We start from the raw sequence: 24,706 nt of genomic DNA on the forward strand, positions 1-24,706 counted from the left end.
CCCGCCGCCTGCGCCGCCGCGCAGGCGCCGCCGCCGCCAGCCCGCCGCCGAGGACCCCGGCCCACGTGCGCCGCGCCGCCCCGCGCGTTCGAGGCCCGCGCGGGGCCGCTCCCAGCCCGCTCCCCCGCCGAGGCTAAGGCCAAGCAGACCTGGCCCCTGCCTGGCACGGCTGCCACCCACCCACCCGGCCCCGGGAGCAGCACACAAGAGGGACAGCGTAAAGGCAGGGCAGGATTTATAGTGTACCTTTAGGAGTATGTACATGGCTTATGCACAGAGGCAGCACAGTTTTGAAATAGGCTTCCACATACAGCGGCTGCTCTCAATTTACAGTGCTTAAATTCAATGGCTGGGACAGTGGGGACTGCACTTAAAAGCTCCTGCAAGGCTGTTCTTGAGCAGAACAGGCAGTCTGTCTCTCTCTCTCCCTCCCTAGAAGCCAAAACAAAAAGGCTTTTCTAAAACTAGGACCTCCCTCCTCTAACTACAGAGTGCCATTAGCTGCTAGACCTTCACAGCCAGCTGTAAGAGTTCTAAATACTTCATTTTTCATACCCCTCAACTGCCATATACCACACCACAACCAAACCCTGGTACACAATCAGCATTTACAAACTTGCATATCTCCCTTCAGTCCTCACCAACATCTAAACTTAAGAGCTGCTGTGGATGCAAAGGCATTGTTTTCACATTAAACATAAGAATACAAGTTGAAACAACTTGGGAGCAAATAGCAGCAACAGAATGGATGTTGGAGTAGGGAGGAAGGTTTTTGGTATCATTGAAAATATAACATGGCAGTCATTAGAAACAGCCAATACAATCAAGAACAATACAGGGACAGGGCACCAGGACAATCAAAAGAGGCTAGGAAGCTGTAGTGCAGTGGAAATTTCTAATATTAAACAGTAAGTCTTAAAAGGAAAGTTGAAAGAAGGGATAGAAGGGAAGGTCCTAGGAGAGATTTCAGATGTGGTGGCAATGCACTAAATGCATTCTTGATTGAAGTGGCAAGTTTCATGGATGCTCTGGAGCACCAGCCACCACCCCTGCAAGGCATTTATCTTGCAAATGATTGTATGACTAGAGATGTAGATTTTTTCTTCATCAGTTCAGTGTGTCCTCCAGCTCCTCCTTCTGCTTTTTCCTCTCTGCAAGCCATTGCTGGATCTTTTCTTTAAGCTCTGTGTTTGGTCTGATCTGGTCCATAGTGAGGGGGCTCCGATTAAAAGGATCCGTTTGGTCACTGAAAAAGTAATAAGGAGATTAGTTTTCTGACAGTCCCATCCTAGAAGAAACAGGAAAGGCAAGCTGGAAGAATCAGCATGATCTTCCTGCTATTAAGCAAAGTAGACTTGCTCAGCTAACAGAGACCAACAGGTGTTAATATCATTGGATAAATGAAAGCTACCACAAAAAAGTATGAATTGGAGATATCTACTGTCAACTCACTTCCTTCTTATGGCCCAATAAAATAAGGATGAACGAGGAAATATTTTGGATTTATTAGTAGAGGAAAACATGCAGTCATTTTGGACAAGAAAGAGTGAAGTAGGAATATCTGCAGTTTGCCAAATAAGTCATCCTTCACTAAAGAAAACTTGCATAATCTCTTCTGCACTTCCGTCTCTGGACTTAAGTCAATGAAAACACATTAAGCACTGTTTCATGTGCTTTTGCTAATGTCTGGAATTTATTTCAGGAAATGAAATTCTACTCTCACAGGTCATGTTTGAGACAAGCAGATTATGAACACTTCTAAACACAGTTATATTAATGTCCTGGACTTCACAGTAACTGAATAATTTTGGAATGAGGGAGACTACATGCATGTGTGCACCCTCCCCCCCACTCCCAAGCTTCCAATTCAGGAAAGCAACAGTACTTGCCAAGTAAAAAGCAGTCAGTCAATGAAGGAAGCTTAACTAGAGCACGGATACAGTTAGATTGCTTTGCATACCTGAGCAGGTGCCTGGCTATAGTTGACCTATCCACAGTGACGCGGGAAGATGGCAGTATTACTGGGTCTGACATCAGAGTACTCATGATAGGATCCAGAAATTCATCACATGCATCTGCATACGTCTCTTCTTCCTGCTGCTGACGGTCTGCAAGAGACTGATAGAGACACAGAACTTTTGAACGCTAGGTTTCCTGGAGCTGTTCCAATTCTTTCAAAAGCAGGTGAAAGAGCTTACTGAGCAGACACCTGTATGCTCTACCAGTCCCTTTTTGCTCATAACTAGAAGCAAGACATCACCATGATGGAAAAATCTCTCACTGGAACCTAGAAACATCACAGCTGGTCAAGTGGATGGTTACTCAACATACACAGTGACTGCCGAAATATGCAAAAATGTAAGTCAGGTCTGGGAGCCTGATATAAAAAGCAAAACCTGTTATTTTTGCACAGAAAAATAACTGATAGCCTTCTGTAGCCAGGAAATCCAGGCCTAGTTGTCATCAAGTCATGCATTTAGTTTTCCATGGAACATGCTCAAACATCTGTAGAAACATTCAAGAACTATATGCTAGAACATTAACAGATGCATGTTGAGAGGGAGCCTGAATTGCCCAACAAGTCATTTAAGACAAAGCAGCATTTCCCAGAATTCCAGCTTCACAGCAAAGATGCAGTGATAAATCAAGGGAAAAGGATGCCAAGAACTTTATTTTTTTTTGTTAAACTTGCTCCACTTCTTACCTTGATCCTCTCAGCCAGGTTACTGAAAGCCACTATCATGTTGCCAGGTTTGTTGATTTTCTTCAGAACCCTAACTGTCTGGGCAAAGAGCGTCGGTGAATAGGAACGGCCGTCCTTGGGCACTGTGGCACAGAAATTTTCTTCATCCCTGGACCACAAGTTATAAGAGAGCAAGAGTTTAAGAACACATTTATTAGGCTGCAAAACACTGTTCACACAGTTGCATAACTAAAACAAAGAATTGAAGAGATGGGGAAACCAGAGAGAAGCTTGACCTCAAATTAATCACGTTTTCCTAGGTCCCCTCCAAAGTAACACAGGGTTTAAATTTAACTGTGATCATGTTTAAATTCCATTCCTACTAGCTGGGTTGCAGCTGACTTTCCTGGGTAATTTAAATTGTTACAAAAGAGCACAACCCACTTCTGAACCCCCCCCCCCCAGGGACAGGGGTAAGTATATAATACAGTTCAGTTAAAAAATCCCCAAAAGAGATGCTCCCATCCCTGACAAAGGAAACTGCAGCACTGTGCAAACCAGGATCTTCACACGACTATAGCTGGAGTTCTCAACCTAGTGCAGACATTGCTATGCACATAAAGTCACAGTTTAAGCTAAAGCAGGTTTCAATTTCATTCCAAACATCATCCATGTCCAGACTACAAAATCTCTTTAGCACCTGTAGGAGTGCTAAAGACAAAGTATCCAAAGGCCATTCTTCTCCATGAGCATCTCCTGACATCCCACACTCCAGCTCACTTGTCACATACCCAAGGTTTAGGTAGATCGTACAGATGTCAGAAACTAGCTGCTGCGGTTTGAAGTCAAACTCGCTGAAATCCTTGACTTTCAAGGCTCCCATTTTAGGGCCAACCAGGTGTTGCAGAAAATAGTTTAGCATGGAGATGATGCGCTCAGCAAGAAAAGGATGCACAAACAGGGACTTAATTTCTGCAATAGAAACCAACAGTTCTCTGAGCTTCACAATAATCCAGCCCTCTGACAATCCTTAAACCAAATGAATCCCCCTCCCATTCCCAGGCAGTGGCACTCTCCAGTTCCCACAAAGATTTGCTCTCCCTACCTGATGTCAGGAAGGCCAGAGTACCAATGGTTTCATTGGACATGATGTTGTGAAAGCGAGCCAGCTGACCAAACATCTGCAGGCTTGTCTCCTTCTCTCGACGAGCCTCCTGGGACAGGCTGTCCCATTCACCACGATCCTTCTCTATCTGCTGAACTTTAATCTTACTTAGGTACTGCAAAAACACAGTAGGGAAGCATATGGGAGCAGCAGTCTGAGCATGCTGCCTTTACTAGGTAGAATACTCTCCTTTCAGCCAAGCAGTCACCTCAGGACATAGAAAAGGCACATGTGTTCAGTAAAGAAACACTGAAAATGCCTCCTACAGCAGCCCCAGGAGGGTAGGCAGGTAAATAGGCATTGAAATCTAAACTAGACTGCTCGCTTGACACTGGCTGAGAGATTTTGGCAGGGAAATGCTAAGAAACAGGATGTCTACAGTGGGGATGGATTGATGAAAGCAGGGTTTTCTGCTGGTGGTACCTTCAGTCTGCAATCTTTTGCTAGCACTGCAGTCTTGGATGCTAGGCTTAAAAGGACACTTTTCCAGACTCAGTCTCCTCTGCTGAATCAGTGTAATCTCACAAGCTTCCTACTGTTAACACCATGTTAAGATTTCAAGGTAACAGTAACAAATCAAAGTCTCACTGTTGATCTGCCTAAACTCAGGTAAAATCAAACCATATTTGCCAAGTGTGGAATGCCATGAGTTAATTAAGATTCAACAATTGTAACAAGCTATAAATAACAGCCTGCTTCTGTGTTAATGTCTTTGCATTCTCACCACCCTATGAGACTTAATGGCAAGACTTCAGATACCTGTTGTGCCTTGTTCCATTCCCATAGGGAAGCCAATTCAGAAAGCGAAAGTTACAGAAGCTTTGAAAAAGATCTCTCACAATCACATATGTTTAACAAACACAGAACATTCATTTAGACAAACATTAGAAAGTTTACAAATGTTCAAAAACAGCTGGGCTATATCCATGTCACCTGTGTTTTCTGCCAGTCTCCAGGCAGTCAATTCTACCACAGGGAAATGCTTCCAACAAAAACCCTCTCTAGTAGCAACCAGGAGCTCTGAAGGGTGTGGCGAGACAGCCATCGCACACCAGGGACGTGAGTTCAGCTAGAACTGACGCCCCGTAAACCCAAAGGAAAATACTGTCTAGAAACAAAAGGGACCTTTGTTAGGACAATAGAACACTTGCGGAAGGGCCAAGAGGATTTGGTAATCACAAACTGCAGAGCTTGTTTAAAGCCTGGTTGTGTCCGGATTAGCAACAGGCAGATTTCCTTGCAACTCTCCTAGCATACTTCATTCTTGAAGAAATAACCCACCCTTTTGTTCCCTTTGTTCTAATCTGCCTCCCAAGTCTGAGGGAAAGGAAAGTGCCCTGTATGCTCTAGTCCCAGACCTCAACATACTTCTGCCTTAACCCCTTCTTTCAGGACATTTGCCCCTCCAGCCTTGAATTTTTTTAAGACTAGGAACATGGCTCACCTGAGTTTCCTAGCAAGTATCTACTGCAGAGAGACATCATTAGGAACTAGAGTAAGCTGACATTTTTCTAGTGATAAAAGGTCAGTATTGTAACTGGCCATCTTCACAGGAGCGAGACCCATTTCTTACATGATGCCTACAGCACATTTACTAAACACTACCTGTATTGCTTCATCCAACAGGAAGATGGCATCATTCATGAGCAAATTAAGGAAACGCAAGAAGAGAGGGGGATTCATTGCCTCAAGGTTCTCTGAGGCATAATCAGCCAAAACCTACAAGTAACAAGAAAAAGAAAGCAGTTAATATTCTGTCACAGTCCAATCTGCAGCACAAACCTGAATACTCCAAAAAGAGCTACATAAGCATATTTATAAATACACCTTTTGCCTTACCTTTATGCTCTGCCGGTATGAATCTGTGCCCCACATGTATCTCAGGATGGGATACATTGGACGGCGGTAGTTAAATTTCTGTTCAAACTGATGTGGGTCACCTAGACATAAGCAAAAGCAAGAGAGCATCTCAAGTCAGCAGTGGACACAGACAGGGATTTTTAATTCCTTTTCAAAGTTTGCTTAGCACTGTGCTGGGAGCAGGCCACATTTCCCTCAGAAAACTGAAAAGCTAACTTACCAATGCACCCAGTTCAAGTACTGAATACGCCAACTCCCAGCAAGCAGACAGCTAGAAGTGCAGTTTCACTGCCCCTTTTCTAAACAAAAGGCTTCATCAGTTCATACTGAATGCCACTAGTCACTGATGCGACCAGGCCCTGCATTAAACATCAAGAATGCAAGACAAGCAAGTCTTATGGAACAAGCGCCAGGCTGCAAAGGCAGGGGAGGCCCCTAGGGGCACAGCTTTTTTTAAATCATTGCAGCAGTTACCTGGATGCTTTTATAATAGCAGCAGGCAGTGTCAAAGTATACAGTTAGTTAGTGTATCTGGCACAGGCAAATGGCAGTGTCGCAGGCCGGGAGGCTGAGGTCTGGAGTACTACAGCAGCAGCCCCCTTGCCAATGGATACGTGAGAAGGGCAGCACCTCCTGCTCTTTAGCAATGCTCTGGTTCCAAAGAAAAGGAAGTGCCAATTGTAAAAGTAGGACTATAATAAAACAAATCAGTCCTGCAGAGCCCCCTGGGAAGAAGGACGACAATCTGAGCTACATATATGCATTCCATTTAACTGTATGTATTTCCTGTTGCTCTCATGGGATTACAGAATCTGCTTCTGGAGAAGTCAGTGAAAATTTGTCACTGATTTCAAAGCAGTACAAAAGATCCCACAAAAGAAAAGGATGAGTAAGTACTCGTTATACACATTGCTAAGCTGAAAAGCTTAAACTCTGGGAGGTTACATTTTATAGCTACGCTGTAGTTCTGCACAGGTCAGAAGTTTGGAATGACCAATGCTTTTGCTGGACTGCTCTCTGCCTAAAATGATCTAGCAGTTTAATGAAGCACAAATGGATTTGTTCATTTTCATTGGTACTTCAAAACCTGGAGATATTCCCCCTACAGATTCTACAGGAGGAAGACAACCCCTCCCCTTTCACGCTTACCTGTAAACTCAATATCCACAAAGACCTTGATAAGCGCTTCAGCAAGATGGGCTGCATTTTGGTAAGAGCAGAATACTCGTTTGCGATGAAACACACTGGAGACAAGTGGATTCTGGACCTGATCTAAATGAGGCATCACAGCTTCCAGCACTTCTGCCAGCTTGGCTCGCAGATGAGGATTTTTCATTCTGCAAGAGAAAAAACAAAACGGATCCAACATGGCGTGAGGGACAAGTGCGGCTTAGTTCAACAAACACTCCAAGAGTCATGTCTATCTGTACAGGACTGGCCAGTCATTGCATACCATTTGTAAAACTACCACTGGGATTCAACCGCCCACTCTCAATAGTAGAACCACAGGGAAAATGCATTAATCAATACCTGCGGTTAAATCTCAGGCAGACAGGCCAAAAGGGCATGGGAATTTTACAGCTTTTGCTTTCATCCCTCCCAGAACAGCATTCTGGCAATGCATACTACTAGCAATCTATTCTTGCTTGTCAGCTGTAGCTTTTCTGACCCAAGCTTCTTTTGCCATCCCAGCTCTTTACTTAATTGTCCAATGACTTGTTTCCTATTTATTCTGCAAGTCCAAAGTCCTTTGCCTGCTGAGTGTGTTTTCCAGTACATGGCAAAATACTGAGCAAGGTTAGAGCCTAAGTCTCTTCTGTGCTGCACAGGTGGGGCACAAGCTGAACAAGCTACCCAAGGTCATGTTGTAGGTTCCTGCCAAGAAGGACTAGAACTTGGATCTCCCAGGGCCCAGCCCATATATAAGGGGAACAGTATATCTGCAAATAGCTCTCCAGTAAGGGAATTCTCCATCTGCTCCTACCACTTTGAGTTCAGTGTATTTACACTATAAATATAAACAAATGACCAAAAGAAATTTACTGTATGCAATGATGTCTTAGAAAGAAGATCAATACCCCTACTCATTTTTGTTCAGTGCTTTGTTACCATGGTGGAGTTCATAGAGATACTCAAAACACACCAATCACAACAATATCCTTTAACTACTAGCAAAACACACAGCTCTAACAAAGGAGTCTCATATCAGACAGAAGCACAAAGTTAAAGATGCAGAGGTTCTGCTGGGAAGAATGTCTTATTTTCTGCATACTGGGCAACTACAGCTCCCACTGACTCAACTTGCAATTGCAGGTACTTATTTCTTAGAAAAAGGAAGCTCTGTTTCTCACAGCCCTAGCAGGAGTGCTTTACAGTTGTCTTCACTTACAGCTAAGGATCAATATTATTTCCTTCTCGGAAAACAAAACCGTTTCTGAAACTTTCAGACTGACCCTTACAAGCAAGAGTATTAATGAATTACTGAAGGATAGAAAAATCCTTCCAAAATCTGTTTTTTGTAAGTATAATTCGTAATCCACAGCAGTATGGAAAAAAAACATCCATTCTACACAATACTTGTTTGTTTCCTTTCGCAAAGCACCGTGGTACGTAACAGAACAAAAAGATTTTCATGTACACTTTAGACACAGATTTCAATCTGATGCATACTCCTGCAGCCATCAGACATGTACTCTTGAGAGAGGAGACTGCCAGGGTAACTAAAATATAGAAGCAACTTCCTCAAGAAGAGATGTGTTAAACTTTCTAGACAACATTTAGAGATGCATTGCAGCTTCTTTTTGTAGGGAACTGCAAGGCAGATCAGTGAGCAGCAGTTACTGGACTGGCAACGTCCATACATTCATCATTGTTAGTGTTCATTAACATCTAGTTCTACTTGGTTAGGCTCCTGCATAATAAGACTAACAAGCATTTAAGCACAATCCCATTTGTGCCTCATATGAAGCTCAAGCCTTTCAGATAAGGTTTCTTGTTTATTATGCCTTCTGTGGGCAGAATTTTTCCTTTCCAGTGAGATCAACCAAGCCGCAAATGTCTAAACCAAACCTCAAGACACCTCTGACAATTTCCTCTTGCTTCTTTCTATCTGGGTGCTTTGCAGATAAGCATAAAGAGCTTACGTGGAGCTGTACATACCTCTCTACATCACCCATGAAAACAGTAACAAAGTGAAGGACATGCTCCAGAGAATCAGCAGAAGTCTCCAAGATGTCATCAGCAAAACGGCGCAGGAAAATGAAGAAGTCACCCAAATTATCAGCAAAGAACTCTGCAAACAGAGATTATGTATTAGTTCTTCTGCAGGAAGCTTTAGTCTGTTTTCTAGCTGTCCTTGTACACTTACATGCCCCTTCCTGGATTCCAATCTTCTAGACCTAACTGTTTGTATTAGAAAACCACAAACCTGAAGGATACCCAGCCTGATAAATTGTATAATGCACTGAATTCACCTCATCTGTCTCAGAAGTAGTCATTTACAGGGTGAAGCTCAGCAGCTGTCTGCTGATAATATGCTCAAGGGAGGAGAACTCCCAGATGACTGAAAGCACACGGAGAATTTCATGAATGGGGAGAGTAGTAAATCAATACAGTATTTGGCTGAACTTAGCAACTCAGCCATGAGTGGGATCTTTTGAAGGTCAGCAGCAAACAATATCCTAAGTATGTCCCGTCAAAAAGCCCAACACTTTAGAAAGATAGTGAACCCCTTCAAAGGCAATGTTCCACACAAAGAAATATGTTATCAACTGTTGCAGTGTATCCTGCCCTGGAGGAAGGAAAAAAAAAAAAACTTGCTTGGACAGTTCTCTTTCAGTATTCATCCAGATGGTACCAGGCTTAGCTTGTAAGATGGACTGAGACATTTCTGCTCTCTCTGGAGCTTATTGCCTTGTTGTTGACATTTTTGAAGTTGTGACCTTCACTACACTTCCCTACATGTTCTATAATCCTTTGCAAAGATACCATGTCCTTTAAACATTTAAGTCAAGAGAAAACCCACATGCTTTGAACACGTTAAGGAATAAGGCCACATGTGCCTAAGTATTCTAAGCAGAGTATTACTTAAGTTACTTAATATTTGGAAACTTATCTGCAGTAGCCATAAACAAAGATGTCCAGCAAGACAAACTGTTTCACCTGGTACATAAGCCAATGCACTGTTTTCCACCCCTGGCAATGGGAACGTCAGCTCTAGAGGCTCAGTCCCTTGGTTTCCTATAGCCAGCTGGACCAGGAGAACTGCCATGGACACCTGCAGATTCAGGCAGTTCTGTAGCATCTGTGGCTCTGTCATCGCTGTCTTCGTGGAGAGATAGATGGTCATCAGGCGTTCAAACTGTTCCCTGAGACTGTCAGCGGCAGGGCTAGAACTCTGCTGAGCTTCTCGCCACGCTACTTGCAGGCGGTGAAGGCTTTGGTTTATCTTTACCATCTGGTCATGCAACCTACCCAGAAGAGGGCAATGAGGAGATCAGATAAGACACAAATAGGTTTAGTACAGACTGCCTAAGCAATAAGTTAGCACACACTTATCCTGCTGGAGGGGACTGTTCTCTGCAGCTGGCAGAGCAAAACTTGGCATTGTGTCAGCTTTACCAGTTGTGCTGCTTCCCTCCAAATAAGCAGCAGGAAGGTTGCAATATAGCAAGTGTCCTTTGATTCCACTATTCTCAAACTATTTCCTGTGAATAACCTGTTTTGGGGGCCAGCAGCAGGAAGTCTTCACAAAAATCCAAGTCAGGGTTTGGGAGGAGGCTATATCCTACTGAAGAACCAGAGAGGTCTGCAAAAGGAGAAATCTGGTAAAGCGCTTACTCCTATGAAGCACTTCAGAGGTCTGCATGACTAGCCTACGCAGCTGTAAACCTTGTTAGATTACCAAGGTCAGGGATTCTGTATGCCTGAGAGATGCCTGTGAGGTGACATTTTCAGTTTCCCAGCAACAAGCCCCTTGCATAACTTTTTCATCTATTTCTATATTTAGATAATAAACCAGAAGGGGACTACGCTTGGATCAGTGGTGACCTCATAGTCTCCAGGCAACGATTTGCAGAGGGAGGCTAAGAAAAATAGTGCTTTCTGGTGTCCAGAAAATCACTTCCTAGAAACAGACAGCTACCTTGCATTTCTGCTGAAAATAAATTCCATTTACTGGGGCAGTTCAAATAGCCACACGAGGCAAGTATTCTGCCACTGAGATGCTTTCTAGTATATAAGCAAGTCAAAGGCCTGTTCTCCCTGAGAAGAGATCAGAGGCTGAATGATTCAAGGCAATCCAGCACTTCAGTTATTCAGATTCCATAAATAATGTGAAATCCATGAGACTTAGCTTTCACAGTGAACACAAGCGAACAGCATTTCGGAAATGAAGCTTGGGGCTAATCAAAAATGTGCACTGAAGAGTATTTGGCAACTCAAGTGGCCTACTATACAGTTCTGAATATTTTTAAAAATTTAAATAGCTGTACATGGATACAAAACAGCACTGAGAACAATCTTTTACCTACAGCTTAAGTATTCACCTTGAGAATATCAGATATTACCTGAGCCCAGACACAAATTCTCTCACAGTCTGCATGTTGCAATAACGTTTTACACCTTCTCAGAGGTCAGCTCATTAAGAACAGACTCGCACAGCTACAGAATAGTTACCTGTGAAATCCTAAGTGAAGGGTGTATTGTGTTAGGACCAGGTTTTCTGTTACCAGATTGTAGCTGTTCGCAAACTCTGGCTCTTGCTCAGTCAGAGCAGGTATCAAACAAGTTTCTTTTTCCAAACCTAGAATTGAAAGCATCACTGCATTAAGTCCTAACCAAAAGTGTGAGTAAGAAAAGAGGACTGAAAAGAGCTCAAGTTCTGCTAAAAATATGAAATGACTGCTACTGATGCTGGAATGACTGATGCTGATGTTTTATTTGTTCTTAGCTTTTCCTTTGCTCCTCTCCAATTACTTATTTAATTCTCCCTTTACAGGTATATAGTGAGAGTGCACTACTGGGAGAGGGAAGGAATCAAAGAAGAGCCCAAAGAGATCCCCTTGGTAAATCATTGCTCAAGTTTCCAGCATACCTTTCATATGTACATTCTTACTCCTCCTCTCCTCTTCATTCAGCTCCTTCAGGGCACAGTAAGTAGGGTTAAATGTAAGCAACCTTGGAGATTTTGGTTTGCAGAAGGGCTGGCACAGCTTCAGGAGGGCAGCTCCCAAATTCAGGAAGAAGGCATCTGAGGCATACATCTGGAAGAAGATCTCTGGCATCTGATTAGCCCAAATTTTGGTACGACCTGCATTAGCATGGAGACAGTTTCCCAGCCAGGACAGAATCCTGTGTTTGGTCTCTGGAGACAACTGCAACAGGTTCTTCAGCAGCTGGTAGATCTTCTCATGGAACTGGGCCATAAACTGTTAGAAGGAACAGAAGGTGGTTGAAGGAGTCATTTACTGAAAATGGTTCATTTTGCATGTTCTGTCATTTAAGACATTAGTACTTTCAAAGCTGGCCTGGGTCCAGACTGCATCCTACTCTTAAAGGGCAAGCTTTTCAAAGCAAATTATGGCCAGGACAGCTGTGATGAACGGGTCAAATCCTGAGGCCAGCAAAGAATAATCAGGGACATATTCAAAAGCATAGTCAAAAAGGAGCAAGCTGTTTTCATGGGGAGTAAAACCAAAAATCTTTACACATTTTTGGCATAAAGAATGACCCTGGAAGAATGCATGACTAGGAACCCAATTCTCTATGACTAACTTCTGCACATGAGTTTATTCCCCTGGAGAGTGAGCATTATATTTATTTCCTATTTTGTGATGCTTCACTCCTTAACTTCTGAAATATTCTTTAAGATCCTCCTAGTACCATCCACCTAAGGAGGGAAGCTATTTACTTTCATACTTGGAGACATTATTGCCTGTCACTTTCTCTGCTTGCGAGATAATTACAGGACAGTTACTGAAAACTATTGCACAGTGATTACAACATGTCATGTAGATTACCTTCACACACCATCCTCTTAAGTTATGGTGCTGGTATGTATTCTACAAGTACCCAGTTCTTTTTATAAAACCTAAAGCTACTACAAAAAAATATAAGTTGCTCTTAAGCAGCACCTTTCACATAGCAGCATAAAACACTTGATCAATGCAAAGAGTTTGGCTCACAACATCCTGATGAAGCAGGCAAATTCTTATTTTAGAGATGGAGAACCCACAGCTCAAAGCAGTTCTGTAACTTGCTTAGCCACAATCCAGACTATTAAGGAGTCAGTCGTTAGAACACATCTCCTGAAATCAAGTCTTCTAATTTTAACCCTCAAGCAAAAAGAGATCAATAAAACACATTAGGAAGCACTATTGTTACCCACCTGATGGATGTTGGACTCCTGAACTTTGATCTCTTGTGGACTGGATCGGGATGGATTCAAAAAATAGCCATGATTCTCTACTACACCAGGAGTCTTTAACAAGCAGGAGATATTTAAAATAGCACCTAACAAAGTCTTCTGGTACATCTGTCCATTATTAGGATCCTTGGGCTGAATATAGTCTGCAAAAACCTATGGAACACAGATGATGGACACGCTGATGTTTATATAAAAATCTCAAAAAAGACCTTATGGCTTTGGGACAGGTTATCAGAAAATAAGAGAAGGAAGAGTGTAGCAAGTTCTTACATTCTAGTTTTGGTTTGACCTAAACAGATTAGGTCCTATAAATGTATCCCTACAAGTAGAATCTGTGAATGGCTTAGGATATCACCAAGGGCATACACAAGCTTTGAACTGTAATGCATGTATCAGAGTATCCCATTCTGAAGAGAACATACATTTATAAGAATGAAAACAGCATCAGAAGCAACTAGTCTGCCATTGAAAAGTAAAAAACAAAGGAAACATTGTTAGCTACTGAACACGTACACGTTACGTGCACATTAGAAATGCCTGCTTGTAGGACTGCCACCTGGTTTTCTGATGCCATATCCAAACTGCGTTTCCTGTCTTCTACTTGTCTTTTGGGGTGATACTAGAGAAGCATTCACTGAACAATACTAAGACAATACTACTGCAACTGCTTGGGTTCTTCCATGATGAAATAGACTGAAAAGTAACAGTTCTCCATAATGCTAAGAAACATACCTTTGCTATATCTTTCTGCTTTGTGAAATAGAGGAGCATATCCAGATAAGTGTATAGCAGGATCTGGCAAAGGTCCAGGTCCTTGATTCTACCCAGTAAAATATCAAACACTGGAATCATGACTTCCCCAAATGTCCGTACTTCCTCATCCACTGTTAAGGCTTCTATGACCTCCTCCAGAAACTCAGTCATGTCTTCAAAATCTAGCAAGAGAAACAAGACTATTACTTACAGTACCCAATAGAGCCAAACTTCAGTGTATATACCGCTACCTAAATATAGCCCTCCCTCACTTTTTTTTTTAAACAATGAAAGAAGCCAAATCTTCACCCAAGTCCACAACATTCTTCCCGCAAGCTTTAACAAGCTTAAGATCTTATCCGCTATGCTTATGAAGATAAGAACTGATATATCTTATCTACAGTGGGCCTAGATATTTCTAGAGTAGCTCTGCAAACACCAAGCTTCTGTTACTCTTTAGAGTCACTTTTTCCTCAATGGAGACAGGTGATTTCACTGTCATCCAGGCTGAGAATTTTAAACCTTAAAGGGCTTAATGCATTTGTTACAGAAAAACACAACCAGAAAAACAAAACTAACTCACAACATTAGCGGTCACCTTTGTAAGCTATCAATTATCACTAAGTAAGCTATCAACCTAATTCAGTCAAACTTACGTGCGCCTCTCAATGCTTCCAGCATCAAGTCCACCAGCTGTTCATACACATTCTGGTTGACATAAATCTCTGGGGTAAGAAGAACAGTGCGAGTGTTTGACACAGTCAGATTTCGGCAGCGCACCGCAAACGGCAGCAAGTTCTCTGGAACCTTGGTTATCTGCACAGAAAGAACACCACAGATTTGTCTCTTGATGTGGCAACCACTTATATCCACTTCTTGCCATTAATTTGCCAACTTGGTCATCTCAGACTGCAAAGCAAACTGCATAACAAAGTTACCTTCTTTTTCATGAATTTCTGCCTACCTCTTCTCTTGCTCTCTGGAAGCAGGCATAGAGGTAGCGTAGAATCTGTTTCTCTCCTGCATCCCTATCTGCAGAGAGGTTCTGCGTGCTAACAGATGTCATGTAAATCAGGTGATTTCCAGGCTCCTGTAGCAGTAAGCGAGTGAACAGTGCCTAGACACAGGCAAAAATACATTGAGAATAAAAGTCCCAGTAGATAAGAAATTGCTGAAAAAAGAAGCCCCTATCATCACAGGCTAAATTGTTTCTGCCCAGAATAACTCTTCATCCTTTATTAAGCAACTTAAGAGGGCTAGACGAAGAATCCTCAGACTTACTCATTTTCTGAGCTAACAATTTCTCCAGTCACCTTTAAGAGTGAGAGCAGTTCTACTAATTGGAAGTTATTTTCACCAAATAATCATCAGGAACTGCTCTGACATCTCTGCAGGTGAAACTGAATGCATGCATGAACATCCATCACAAAGTTCTGCGTAGTGGCATAACAGACAGCACACCACTCCAGTATCACTAACAGGAATGTTTGCCTCCCACAAAGACATGCAACTGTGCTCTCATGCCCCATCCAGACTATGAGATTTTCTTCCTCCTCCCCATCCCCAGCTGATCTGGACATGCCCCCCCCCCCTCCCCCCAAGATCAGGATACATTTCTGTAGCCACCAGGAGGGAATAGAATAAGCTAATTCTAAACCTTTCTAAATATCTTATTCCCAAAAGCCTGTGGCCATTTCTAGCAAAGCTGCAACTCACAACTCTATCCTGCACTGTTCAGAATACATTACGCATGCTTTGCAAGGAAAAAGAAGTTGTAACTACCATTGCCAAAGTAACCTGATCATCTGAAAACCTTATTCTTCCACTTTGCTCAAGCTGAGATGTTCCTTATCAGGGCCCAGTAACTTCAGTTACTGCCTGATAAAAAAACCAAACAACTGGCACAGAATTTTGCTGTTTCCATTTGACAGAAGTCACCGTTCTGCTGCATGTAGGCAGCCTACAGCTCTCTACAGTGCTGCTCCAAAACAGATTATCAAGAGGCAACCAACTGTTAGTAAAACTAAACAAAGAGCTGAGCAAGCTGTTTTTTTAAAACACGGTATGCATGAATGAAGCTCTCCTTGTCTGTCATTAATGCTTTACAACAATCTCTCTCTTAAATAGAAGATTATTAAATTCCCCATTAAGAATTAGGGTTTTGAAAAGATTCTACCAGCAAGTATTAGCGAATCATTCATAGCATTTACCTTAGCTCTGTTTTGAGAGTTAATCAATCTGAAAGAGAAAGACAACATGCAACAATACCTGTTCAACATTTTCCATATCAAGCCAGTCTTGGTCATCGAGATCTGCAGCCATTTCTTCCAAATACACACAACGAGCTGGAATTCCATTTCCACTCTTCATACTGGGATCACCTGGAAAAAAGTACAATCAATCAAACTCATTTTACTCAAACTAACACAGAACATACCTACAGACAGTGAAACATACACTTGGGATGCTGCTTGTTACACAGAGGTGTCTGCTACAAGAAACTGTAGTGCAGCATTTGCTCTCTCCCAGCTTTCCAGTCCCATTTCAGATAGACCTGACAAACTTCTCACATGCTTTTTGCGCTATTGCTTAAAACAGGTTTCACTCTGGAATCAAACATGACAATTTTCTTACAACAAGCACAGAAAACATGCTATACAATATTACAGCTTATACTGACATCCAGTTATAAGAATCAGTTTTGAGAAAAAATACATACATTTGGATGCAAGCAAGACCCCAGCCTCTAAGGTAAGCTTTTACAGTTCATGTCCTTACCCTGAAGGGCCTTGTCAAGAAGAGCATGAGCTCTTTGGCATTCTGGGACCAGAGGTGTCATCCAGGTGCTGTTTTACAGAGACTGGGGATGACACTTCTGTCTAGCCACATGCAGCCAGAAGATGTTCAGAGGTGCCAATTCTTGTGTTTTTTTTATTTAGGGGATGGCAGCAGAAATGATTTTTTTTTTAGCAGTTACACAATATTATTCTGATTCTTATAAATGAACCTTTGACCAGTCATTACAAGTGAAAAGCAAACACACGAGCTCCCATAATGGCCTTGGGAAAATAAGATATGAATCTATAGATATGAAACAGCTGCATGGTCCTAGGACACAGATTCTTTCCACTTAAGATGTTTTATGGGCTTTTTCACAATACCACAAACACAACAAAAGTAGTGTTAGGTCTTCAAGGCAGGGGCCGTGCCTTCTGGTGCTTGCCCAAGTGGCAGCACGCTGGTGCCGAGTTTTCTCAAGCACCCACAGGCTATTGCAAAGCAAACAGTAATAATGGAAAAACAACACAGCACATCCACAAAAGAGCACTAGATCCTACAGTTACACACACCTGGCAGCAGTCTTTAGATTTAAACTCTACCCAGAGGAACCAAGTTTGCCTCAGACTGTACCGCACACCCATAACTACTCCCAGGGCTGAGCTACTGCATTTGCCACATGAAGTTCAAACCCCTGGTATTCTGATAGGTAACAAGAGTCTTCAGCACATGAGCACTCACTATTGTCAAGAGTGATGAGAAAGATCCTCTGAATCATGTGATTGATGTTGAGCTGTTCGCATAGTTCGCGCTGGGAGCGGAAGGAGCGGCTGATCTCAGCCACAGAGTAGTCGCAATCATCCAGACTCTCGGATATGCTGTTATCCGAGTCATCTTGGCTGACCGAAGTTTCATCTCCTGGAAGAAAAAACTCTTAAGTGCCCTGGCAACCACAGATGAGGCAAAAGCTTCGACTCTGCAAGAACAAACGGCACCGACGCAGGAGTTTGACGATTTCAAGAGGACTCTGTCAAGCAGCTCGCTCAAGTCTCTCCCATCGTCACGCCGGTGATTGCAGCCCAGACTACGAGAATCAGCGTGCCTTACCAGGGAAGAGCCACGGCCCTGCCCGGGCTACAGAGTTGCCCGCCGGGCCCGCGGCTCCTCTTCCCACACCGCCCGCATGCGGGCCGCCGGGCCCGGCGCCGAGCACTGCCAGGCGGCGGGCGGCACCCAGCGCCAGGGCGGCCCGGCTGCGCCCGCGCCCGCTGACCTGTGAGCTGCCGCAGCTGCTGCTTCTGGACGGCGGCGAACTGCTTGGCGTCCGCCACGGAGCTGAAGAGCGCGGCGAAGGGGTTGCTGGAGATGCTGTTGTTGTTCTCCTGGTCGGTCATCGCCCCTCAGCGCCGCGCCATGCGGGCCGCGCGGCGGCTGCGGAAAGAGCGCCTGTCAGCCCGCGCGCCCACGGCAGCGGCGCCCCGCCGCGACAGGCCTCGGCCCCCGGGCGCCGCCGGGGCAGGGGCGGCCGGCGGGGGGCACCGGCGGCCTGGGGGCACCGGCCGCGCCGGGCCCGCTGCGCTCACCTCCCTCCTCCGCCAGGCAGCGCCGTACGTCGCCGCGCCGGAAGTCGTCATCGCACCGCGCCGGAAGCCGGCGGTGAACGAGGCGGGCGCTTTTGATGGGCGCGCGCGGCGAGGGGCGGGCCCAGGGCGGGGCGCGGGGCGCGGGCGGCGGCGCCCCCTGGCGGCGCGGCGGGGCATCGCGGGCGGGCGGCCGGGGCGCGCGGCGCGGGCGCGGGGGGGGGGGAGGCCGCGCCGCCAGGGGGCGCCCGCGCGCGCGCCCACGCGCGCCCACGCGTGTCCGTGTCCACGAGTGTGCTTGGCCGTGAGCGTGTATGTCCACGCGCGCGCGTGTGGTCGGTACTGCAGCATCATTCCTTATGGCTGCATGGGTCACAGAGACATACAGTGTGTCTCGGAGCACAAACCACCCCCCCCCACACACACACACCCTCTCTCCCCTACAGCTTCACGCACAAGCGTGTACAGCCACAGAGCCCTACAGGGATACACCTGCATGCACCTCACACAACTGTGCAAAGGTACCTGCAGCACCTTACAAAACTGAGTTGCTACACACACACACACACACACACACACACACACACACACACACACACACACACACACTCTGACCCAGACTTGCGCGGAGGCTTTTTTTTTTTTTTTTTTTTAAAGCAAAACACAAATTTCTTTTCTGATGCAGTGGAAAAACTTGCCGCAGCTGGAGAGTGTGTTAGAAACAGGGCTGCTTGGCAGGGGCTCGCTGGTGCCTGATGCAGTATAACACTGATGCTGACACTGATACAGACACAGGCCTGTGCAAAGCAGGGCCCTCGGCAGGGCAGCGCTGCAAAGCAGGGCTGGGGGGGGGGGGGCATGACATGTGGGGTCCATGGGGGACAGGACAGGCAGGGGACAGTGGGCAGGGGGTTGCTGGAGTGCAGCACCAAGACCCCTGCTATGGGCAACCATGTGACAGACCACCACGAGCCTGTGGGCACAAACATGTGCCGCTAATATCAATAATAAAAGACCAATCCAGGGGCCCTTGGGGTGGGAGCTCGGGGGGGGGGGAATGGGGCTGTTGCGTGTGTCCCAGGGCCCTTGGGGAGGCTCTGGGCAGGGCGGGGGCCATTGCATGGGTCCTGGGCTGTCGGGGGGCTCTGGGGGGGGCTGTCGCATGGGTCCTGTGCCATTGGGGGGGGGGGGGCTCGGGAGGGGGCATGGAGGCCGTGGGGCCATTGTGTGGGTCCCGGGGCCATCGGGGGGGCTCTGGGCAGGGTGGGGAGGGGGCATGGGGCAGACATGTGGGTCACAGGGCCGTGCCTCAGTTTGTACTCTCCATGCCATTGGTGCATGGTGCTGTAGCTGTTTGGTCCCCTGCTACATGCTGCCCATCACTGTGGGGCTGCAATGGGGCCGGGGCGCAGTGTCCCTGTGCTCACAGCACTGGGGAGCCAGGTGCGTGGAGGCCACCACAGCCATGGGGTGTCAGTGCTGCCATGCCGTGCAGCTCGTGCTGCTGCGGGGGCTGCAGCGCCTGCCCGTGTTCAGGGCGGGCGCACAGTGGGGCTCAGCCTTAGCTGGCACTGAGCGGCTGTGCGGGGCCATGCTGCTCGCGCGGCACCTGCGAGGAGTCATACAAACAGGACACTGCTGCGCTTTGGTTTGGTTTGTTTTAATGAAGAGTTTTTTTTGTTTTTTTTTTTTTTTTAATCAATTGTTCTTTGGATCTTAAGTTCCTTGTCACAAAAACAGAACTTTGCAAAAATAATGCCACTTCGCTGGAGTCCTTGCTGGAGCTACAGGCTGTGCTGAGGAGCTGGGCCAAGGGGGTGGGGGGTGGTTTGCCTCCTACGGAGAAGGACTTCAATATGGCACCGTCAGTGTGAGATACCTCGTGGGGCCCCGCTCTGGGTACCTGCAGCACATGCAGGACATGCATGGCCTGATGATGGCTTGTGCCCCCCCCCCCCCCCCCCGAGGGACAGACCTGGCCTACGCGGGGGAAGCACCACAAATGTGCAGTGGTTTGGAGCAGTTCTGCTCCTTGGACCCACATTGCCACAGGGTGGTTCTGCTCCCTTCTCTGGGAGGTTGGCGGTTTTCTACAGGCATCTTGCCCAGGTGGCACAAACGGACTTTCAGATTCGGGAGCCCTCAATGTCACCCCTAGCACTGCTGTCTCGTACTCCAGCCCTCTGTTCTGCCAGCAAAACCAAGGTTAACCACCGCAACTGAGCTGCTGGGACTGTGCTGTGTTCCCTAAGTCTGGGCTCGGAAACGTGGAGCTACAGGGTTCTTGTGGCCGACTCCCTCACAGCAAGGTTGTACAGGACTAAAGCCACATGTGGCTGAGTGCTTGTGACAGACAGGTGTCGTGCAAAAGACCCCCGCACCAGAGCTAGCCTGCATCCGGGTGGCGAGGTCAGGGAGTGTGTGTACGTTGGCTGAGGGGTAGCAGTGTTTTTCCCCTCCTGTTCTGTCCCACCCCACCACAGTCCTTGAAATGTGAAGACGGTTGCTGAGCCATCTCCTGCCTCCCCCGTTCCTGGGGCACTGCTCAGACAGTAGCACCCTGGTTCAGGAACTCGGTGCTCCTTTCCTCCTCCATGGTGCTGGGGATGCTCAGTCTGCCTAGGGCTTCCTTGCTGCACCTGCCACCTTGCAGGTTATCGTTCATCTCAGCTGAAACGCAGGGGTGCAGCAGATGGTCCCAGTACAAGCTCAGCGTGGAGCGGTCCTGGCACTCCAGCTCTTTCATTTCCTGCATCTCTCTTGCACTCACTGCTGGTGTCTGCACCTCAAATGTCATTTCAAATCTGCTATAGTCTACCTGGAAGGCTCCTTTCTCCAGGGACATGCAGGGTTCAAAACGGTATCCCCAAAGGATCTCATCTTCAGTGTAAGACGTGCGGGCTTGACATGTCATCCCTGCAGCAACAGAAGGTTGAGAGGTTGGTCTAGCAAGTTTTAATGTGCTGTTGAAAGGAAAAGCAATGGGTATAGCCAGAATGTCACCCACTAACTAAAGAGGGCTGGGAGAGAATTCCCTGTGGGAATGGTTCAAATTGTAGCACTTTTTGGCTGCAAGTGTCTGTGGCTGCCCAGCATCAGGGATCAGATACCAGAGTAAATGGTATTGACAATGTATCCTGCTTTGGCAACAAGTCAACACACAGCACAGTGGAGGCAAAGGCCCCAGCCTACCTGATCCCCTGGGTAACTTAGAGCAGCCTCAAGGCCATGCCAGCTTGCCTCCATTGCTAACTAGCAGCCAGTGCAGGCAGCAGGGCTCAGGGAAGGACCAGCTGATGTGGGGATGGCTGCCTGGTGGGAATTTTCTTGTTAACATTTGCTAGAGTAGATGAATGGACTAAGTAGCATTTCCAGAGAGACACACTCCTCCACAGGAGATACTCCAGGTGCACCTTCCTCCCTCTCCAAGCTCTTGTGCAGCACTGAGGGATGCACATGCCCCTCCACAATCTCTGAAAGAGTCATTGCCAACAGCTGCCAGGCTACTTGCCTATAGGACATTTTTCCTGCAAATAAAATCTGCAGGGTATAAGGATCATGGCTCATTTGGCCAAGGCGAGAGGAAGAGAGAGCTGAAGAGTGCTACGCCTGTTCAGTGCTTCGTCTCCTGCAAATGGTTATTACTTGTGGATCTGGGGAATGAACTACCCCCCAAGGCTCGCCCGGATCCTCTGCAGCGCTCACCTGTGGCTTCCACAATGCCCTCAAGGATGATGATGATTTCAAACTGCTCCCTTTTCAGAGACTCTGCTGACATTTCCCAGAAGGGGCTGTGCTGATTGATCACGTGGCAGATGATCTGGGGCTCGACCAGGAACAGTCTGTCCTCCCCTGTGTCATAGCCAAGGTTCAGCTCTGACTGCTCCAAGGGGATGAACTCCCCTTCTTTGGTCTGTCTGGATTTGATCAGTTTAGCTCTTATTTTTGCATCTACCATGTGGCTATCCCGGAGGTCCCCAATACGGAACATCAGGCAGAGTTTCTCATCCCGGTGGGAGATGACACAGTTTTTGCTGAAGATTAAGGTCTGGGCACGTTTCTTGGGCCTGGAGATCTTGACAAACATACACCCCACCATAAGGGCATCGATCATGGACCCAATGATGGACTGCACCATGAGCAAAATGACGCCCTCGGGGCAGTTGGCTGTCACGATCCTGGAGCCATAGCCAATGGTCCTCTGACTTTCCACAGAGAAGAGTAAGGCAGATATGAAATTGTCCACATTCTCAATACATGCCTTCCACTCCGGATCTCCGATGTGGTTGACGTCACCCCTTATCCAAGCATCAAAGAAATAGATGATGCCAAAGACAACCCAGGTGGCAATATAGCACATCATGAAAACAAAGAGGAACCAGCGGTACTTGAGGTCCACGATGGTGGTGAAAATATCAGACAAGAACCTCTTTTTCTCCTGGATATTGCCCAGGTTCACCTGGCACTTGCCCATTTTGGTCACATAACGCTGGCGTTGCTGCTTGCTCACTAGACTGAACAGCCGGTCATCATCGATGAGCTTGCAGCGCCGGTTCTGCAACCTCTCCGCAGTGGGGATGAAGACGATGCTCCGGGTCGGTGTTTTGCTCTGTGCTGAGTTGGGGATGTTCGGCACGCTGAGCACATGTCGTGGGTGCCACCGGGTGTTGATGTCCCACAGTGGAGGAGGGGGGTCATGGCGTGATGCTCGACGGTGCTTGGGCAGTTCTTTGGTGTTGATGGAGACGGTGGGCTGGTGCTTGGTGGGCATGATGGCCTCAGAGTCCGTTATGCTCACTCGGCTCTGAAGGAGCGACTGGTCTTTGGGGATGTTGGTGCTGCAGGGCAGGGGAAGGTAGTTTGATATCAGGGCACTTCTCTTTGCAGGTTCAGAGCCTGCTTGCTGTTGGCTGTCTTCCGTTAGAACCACGGGAAAGGCTGGGAGTTCAGGCTGCAAAGGGCAAGGAGCCAGTCGGTGTTAAATCATTTTCTTTTGTCCTCTCTGTTAGTCTTACCTCCTTAAATGCGGGTTCTTTTTATGGACCTGGCGTTCTGAACAGCGAGGTCCAGTCCTGACTGGGGTCATTAGCAATCATCACAGACCAAAACTTACTGAGATCAGAGTTAAGCAAGACTTGCCTACTTCCTTCAGCACAGGAAAAACCCACCGCCTCTGCAGTTTTTATTTTGTACAGGGCAGAGGCAACCTGGTCACGGTCAGCTGTAACACTATTCACGGAGAATCTGCTACCCCAAGGGATGCTGCTGAATGTGTGATTCTGTCACTAAAATGCAGCCCTGCAGGAGTGCAGGAGCTCTTTCATAGCTCTCCCGCAGAAGAAACCTGTACTGCACAAAGAGCACTGGTGGCATGAGGGGCACTAGGGGATGACTGGTGGGATGGCTGAGCCCACCGAAGTGTGAGGTCTTCACTAGGCTCAGTCCTTCACGTGCCCCCGCAGAGCTCTGACAGATCGTCCTCTCCACCCACCGCCAGGCAACGGCTCATGCTGCAATTTTGCCAGCATGCTGGGACTAACGCAGTCCTCCTGGCTATGGGAGATCCGCAGCTCCTGGCTGGCCTGACCATCTGCGCTCACACCCGCTGCAGGCAATAAGCCACCAGGACTGTCTAGGGAGACAGGTGGACATTTTTCATCATGTGAGCTGGAGAGGGCTGTGCACCTGGTGACGAGCGACAGAAGCGACTACCCACGGCATCAAAGCCACCCTACCTTCTGAGGGAAGGTGCCGTATCTGCTGGTGGCCGTCGGTGGCCGAGGCAGGTAGGCCAGCATGTGCTTGGCCGTGGGAGTCTGCACGGGGGGGATGGAGTTTCTCCGGCCTCGGGGCTCCTCATGCTTCAGCCGGCAGCTACTGATGTTGTTGTGGAGGCAGAGGCTGTTGTCCTGCTGCAGCTCCATGTTGCTGCCAGTGACGGGAAGCACCATGGCTGACCCGGGTGGAGAGGCCTAGCCCAGGGCTCTGTGTCCTTTCTGGTGAGGGATCCTGCCACATGGGAACACAGAGTGGGGGGTTATTTTAATCGGAGAGCAGGGGAGTTCCCTTGGCCACAGCCAGCCTTAAGCAGAGGGTCTGAGCTCCCCATGCTGAGCTGTGACACATGGCATCTGCTCAGATTCCTCTGCTGCCCCCAGCATAGAGGAGAGCTGATGTGGTGCAACGAAGTCCAAGTGGTCAGTCACAGTGCTGTTGGGACACCCCATTCCTGGCAGATGCTGGCCGCAATGCTGAAAGGTGCTGATGTGCTTGCCAGAGTCCCACCAAGAGTCCTCCGGCCCAGGCTTCCCCAAGGCTGGGGGGGGAAGCAAAAGCATCGCCAGTGTATTCCTGCTAATAGCATTTCATGGCCGTAGCAGAACAAGGATGAACACGCAAACCGGTGCCAAGCAGCAGACAAGGAGCACAGAGGAGATTTCAGGTAGCTCCTACTGAGGCAG

The 24,706-nt window shown here is 47.1% G+C and overlaps 2 protein-coding genes across 2 annotated transcripts; both read right to left on the reverse strand.

Moving 5' to 3' along the window:
• Positions 1–218: 218 nt before the first annotated feature.
• Positions 219–18,111, reverse strand: UBE4A (ubiquitination factor E4A). The gene is made up of 19 exons (XM_067310272.1): positions 17,939–18,111; positions 17,407–17,583; positions 16,156–16,268; positions 14,852–15,004; positions 14,544–14,703; positions 13,867–14,069; positions 13,096–13,287; positions 11,803–12,136; positions 11,385–11,511; positions 9,870–10,177; positions 8,868–9,000; positions 6,858–7,045; positions 5,688–5,788; positions 5,454–5,567; positions 3,789–3,963; positions 3,475–3,655; positions 2,705–2,852; positions 1,961–2,118; positions 219–1,246 (listed from the first exon to the last, which is right to left on the reverse strand). The coding sequence occupies exons 1-19, from the start codon at positions 18,057–18,059 to the stop codon at positions 1,108–1,110; spliced, it is 3,225 nt and encodes a 1,074-aa protein (XP_067166373.1). The 5' UTR covers positions 18,060–18,111; the 3' UTR covers positions 219–1,107.
• Positions 18,112–20,197: 2,086 nt separating this feature from the next.
• On the reverse strand, positions 20,198–24,250 carry LOC106485189 (G protein-activated inward rectifier potassium channel 4-like). The gene is made up of 3 exons (XM_013943500.2): positions 23,981–24,250; positions 21,951–23,196; positions 20,198–21,161 (listed from the first exon to the last, which is right to left on the reverse strand). Exons 1-3 carry the CDS (start codon positions 24,194–24,196, stop codon positions 20,791–20,793), a joined length of 1,833 nt encoding a protein of 610 aa, XP_013798954.1. The 5' UTR covers positions 24,197–24,250; the 3' UTR covers positions 20,198–20,790.
• Between the last annotated feature and the right edge of the window lie 456 nt (positions 24,251–24,706).

This window comes from Apteryx mantelli, chromosome 23, assembly GCF_036417845.1.
Source record: "Apteryx mantelli isolate bAptMan1 chromosome 23, bAptMan1.hap1, whole genome shotgun sequence".
Classification (NCBI taxonomy): domain Eukaryota; kingdom Metazoa; phylum Chordata; class Aves; order Apterygiformes; family Apterygidae; genus Apteryx; species Apteryx mantelli.

Bases quoted from the DNA above. Each gene is read 5' to 3' on its own strand.
- UBE4A (XM_067310272.1), bottom strand. From the start codon at position 18,059: ATGACCGACCAGGAGAACAACAACAGCATCTCCAGCAACCCCTTCGCC. The intron at 16,269-17,406 runs GTGAGTGCTCAT...ACTTTTTTCCAG, and splicing joins TCTCATCACTCTTGACAATA to GTGATCCCAGTATGAAGAGT. The intron at 15,005-16,155 runs GTATTGTTGCAT...GCCTGTGTCTAG, and splicing joins ATATGGAAAATGTTGAACAG to GCACTGTTCACTCGCTTACT.
- LOC106485189 (XM_013943500.2), bottom strand. From the start codon at position 24,196: ATGGTGCTTCCCGTCACTGGCAGCAACATGGAGCTGCAGCAGGACAAC. The intron at 23,197-23,980 runs GTAGGGTGGCTT...TGCCCTTTGCAG, and splicing joins ACGGCACCTTCCCTCAGAAG to CCTGAACTCCCAGCCTTTCC. The intron at 21,162-21,950 runs GTGAGCGCTGCA...CTGTTGCTGCAG, and splicing joins GGGCATTGTGGAAGCCACAG to GGATGACATGTCAAGCCCGC.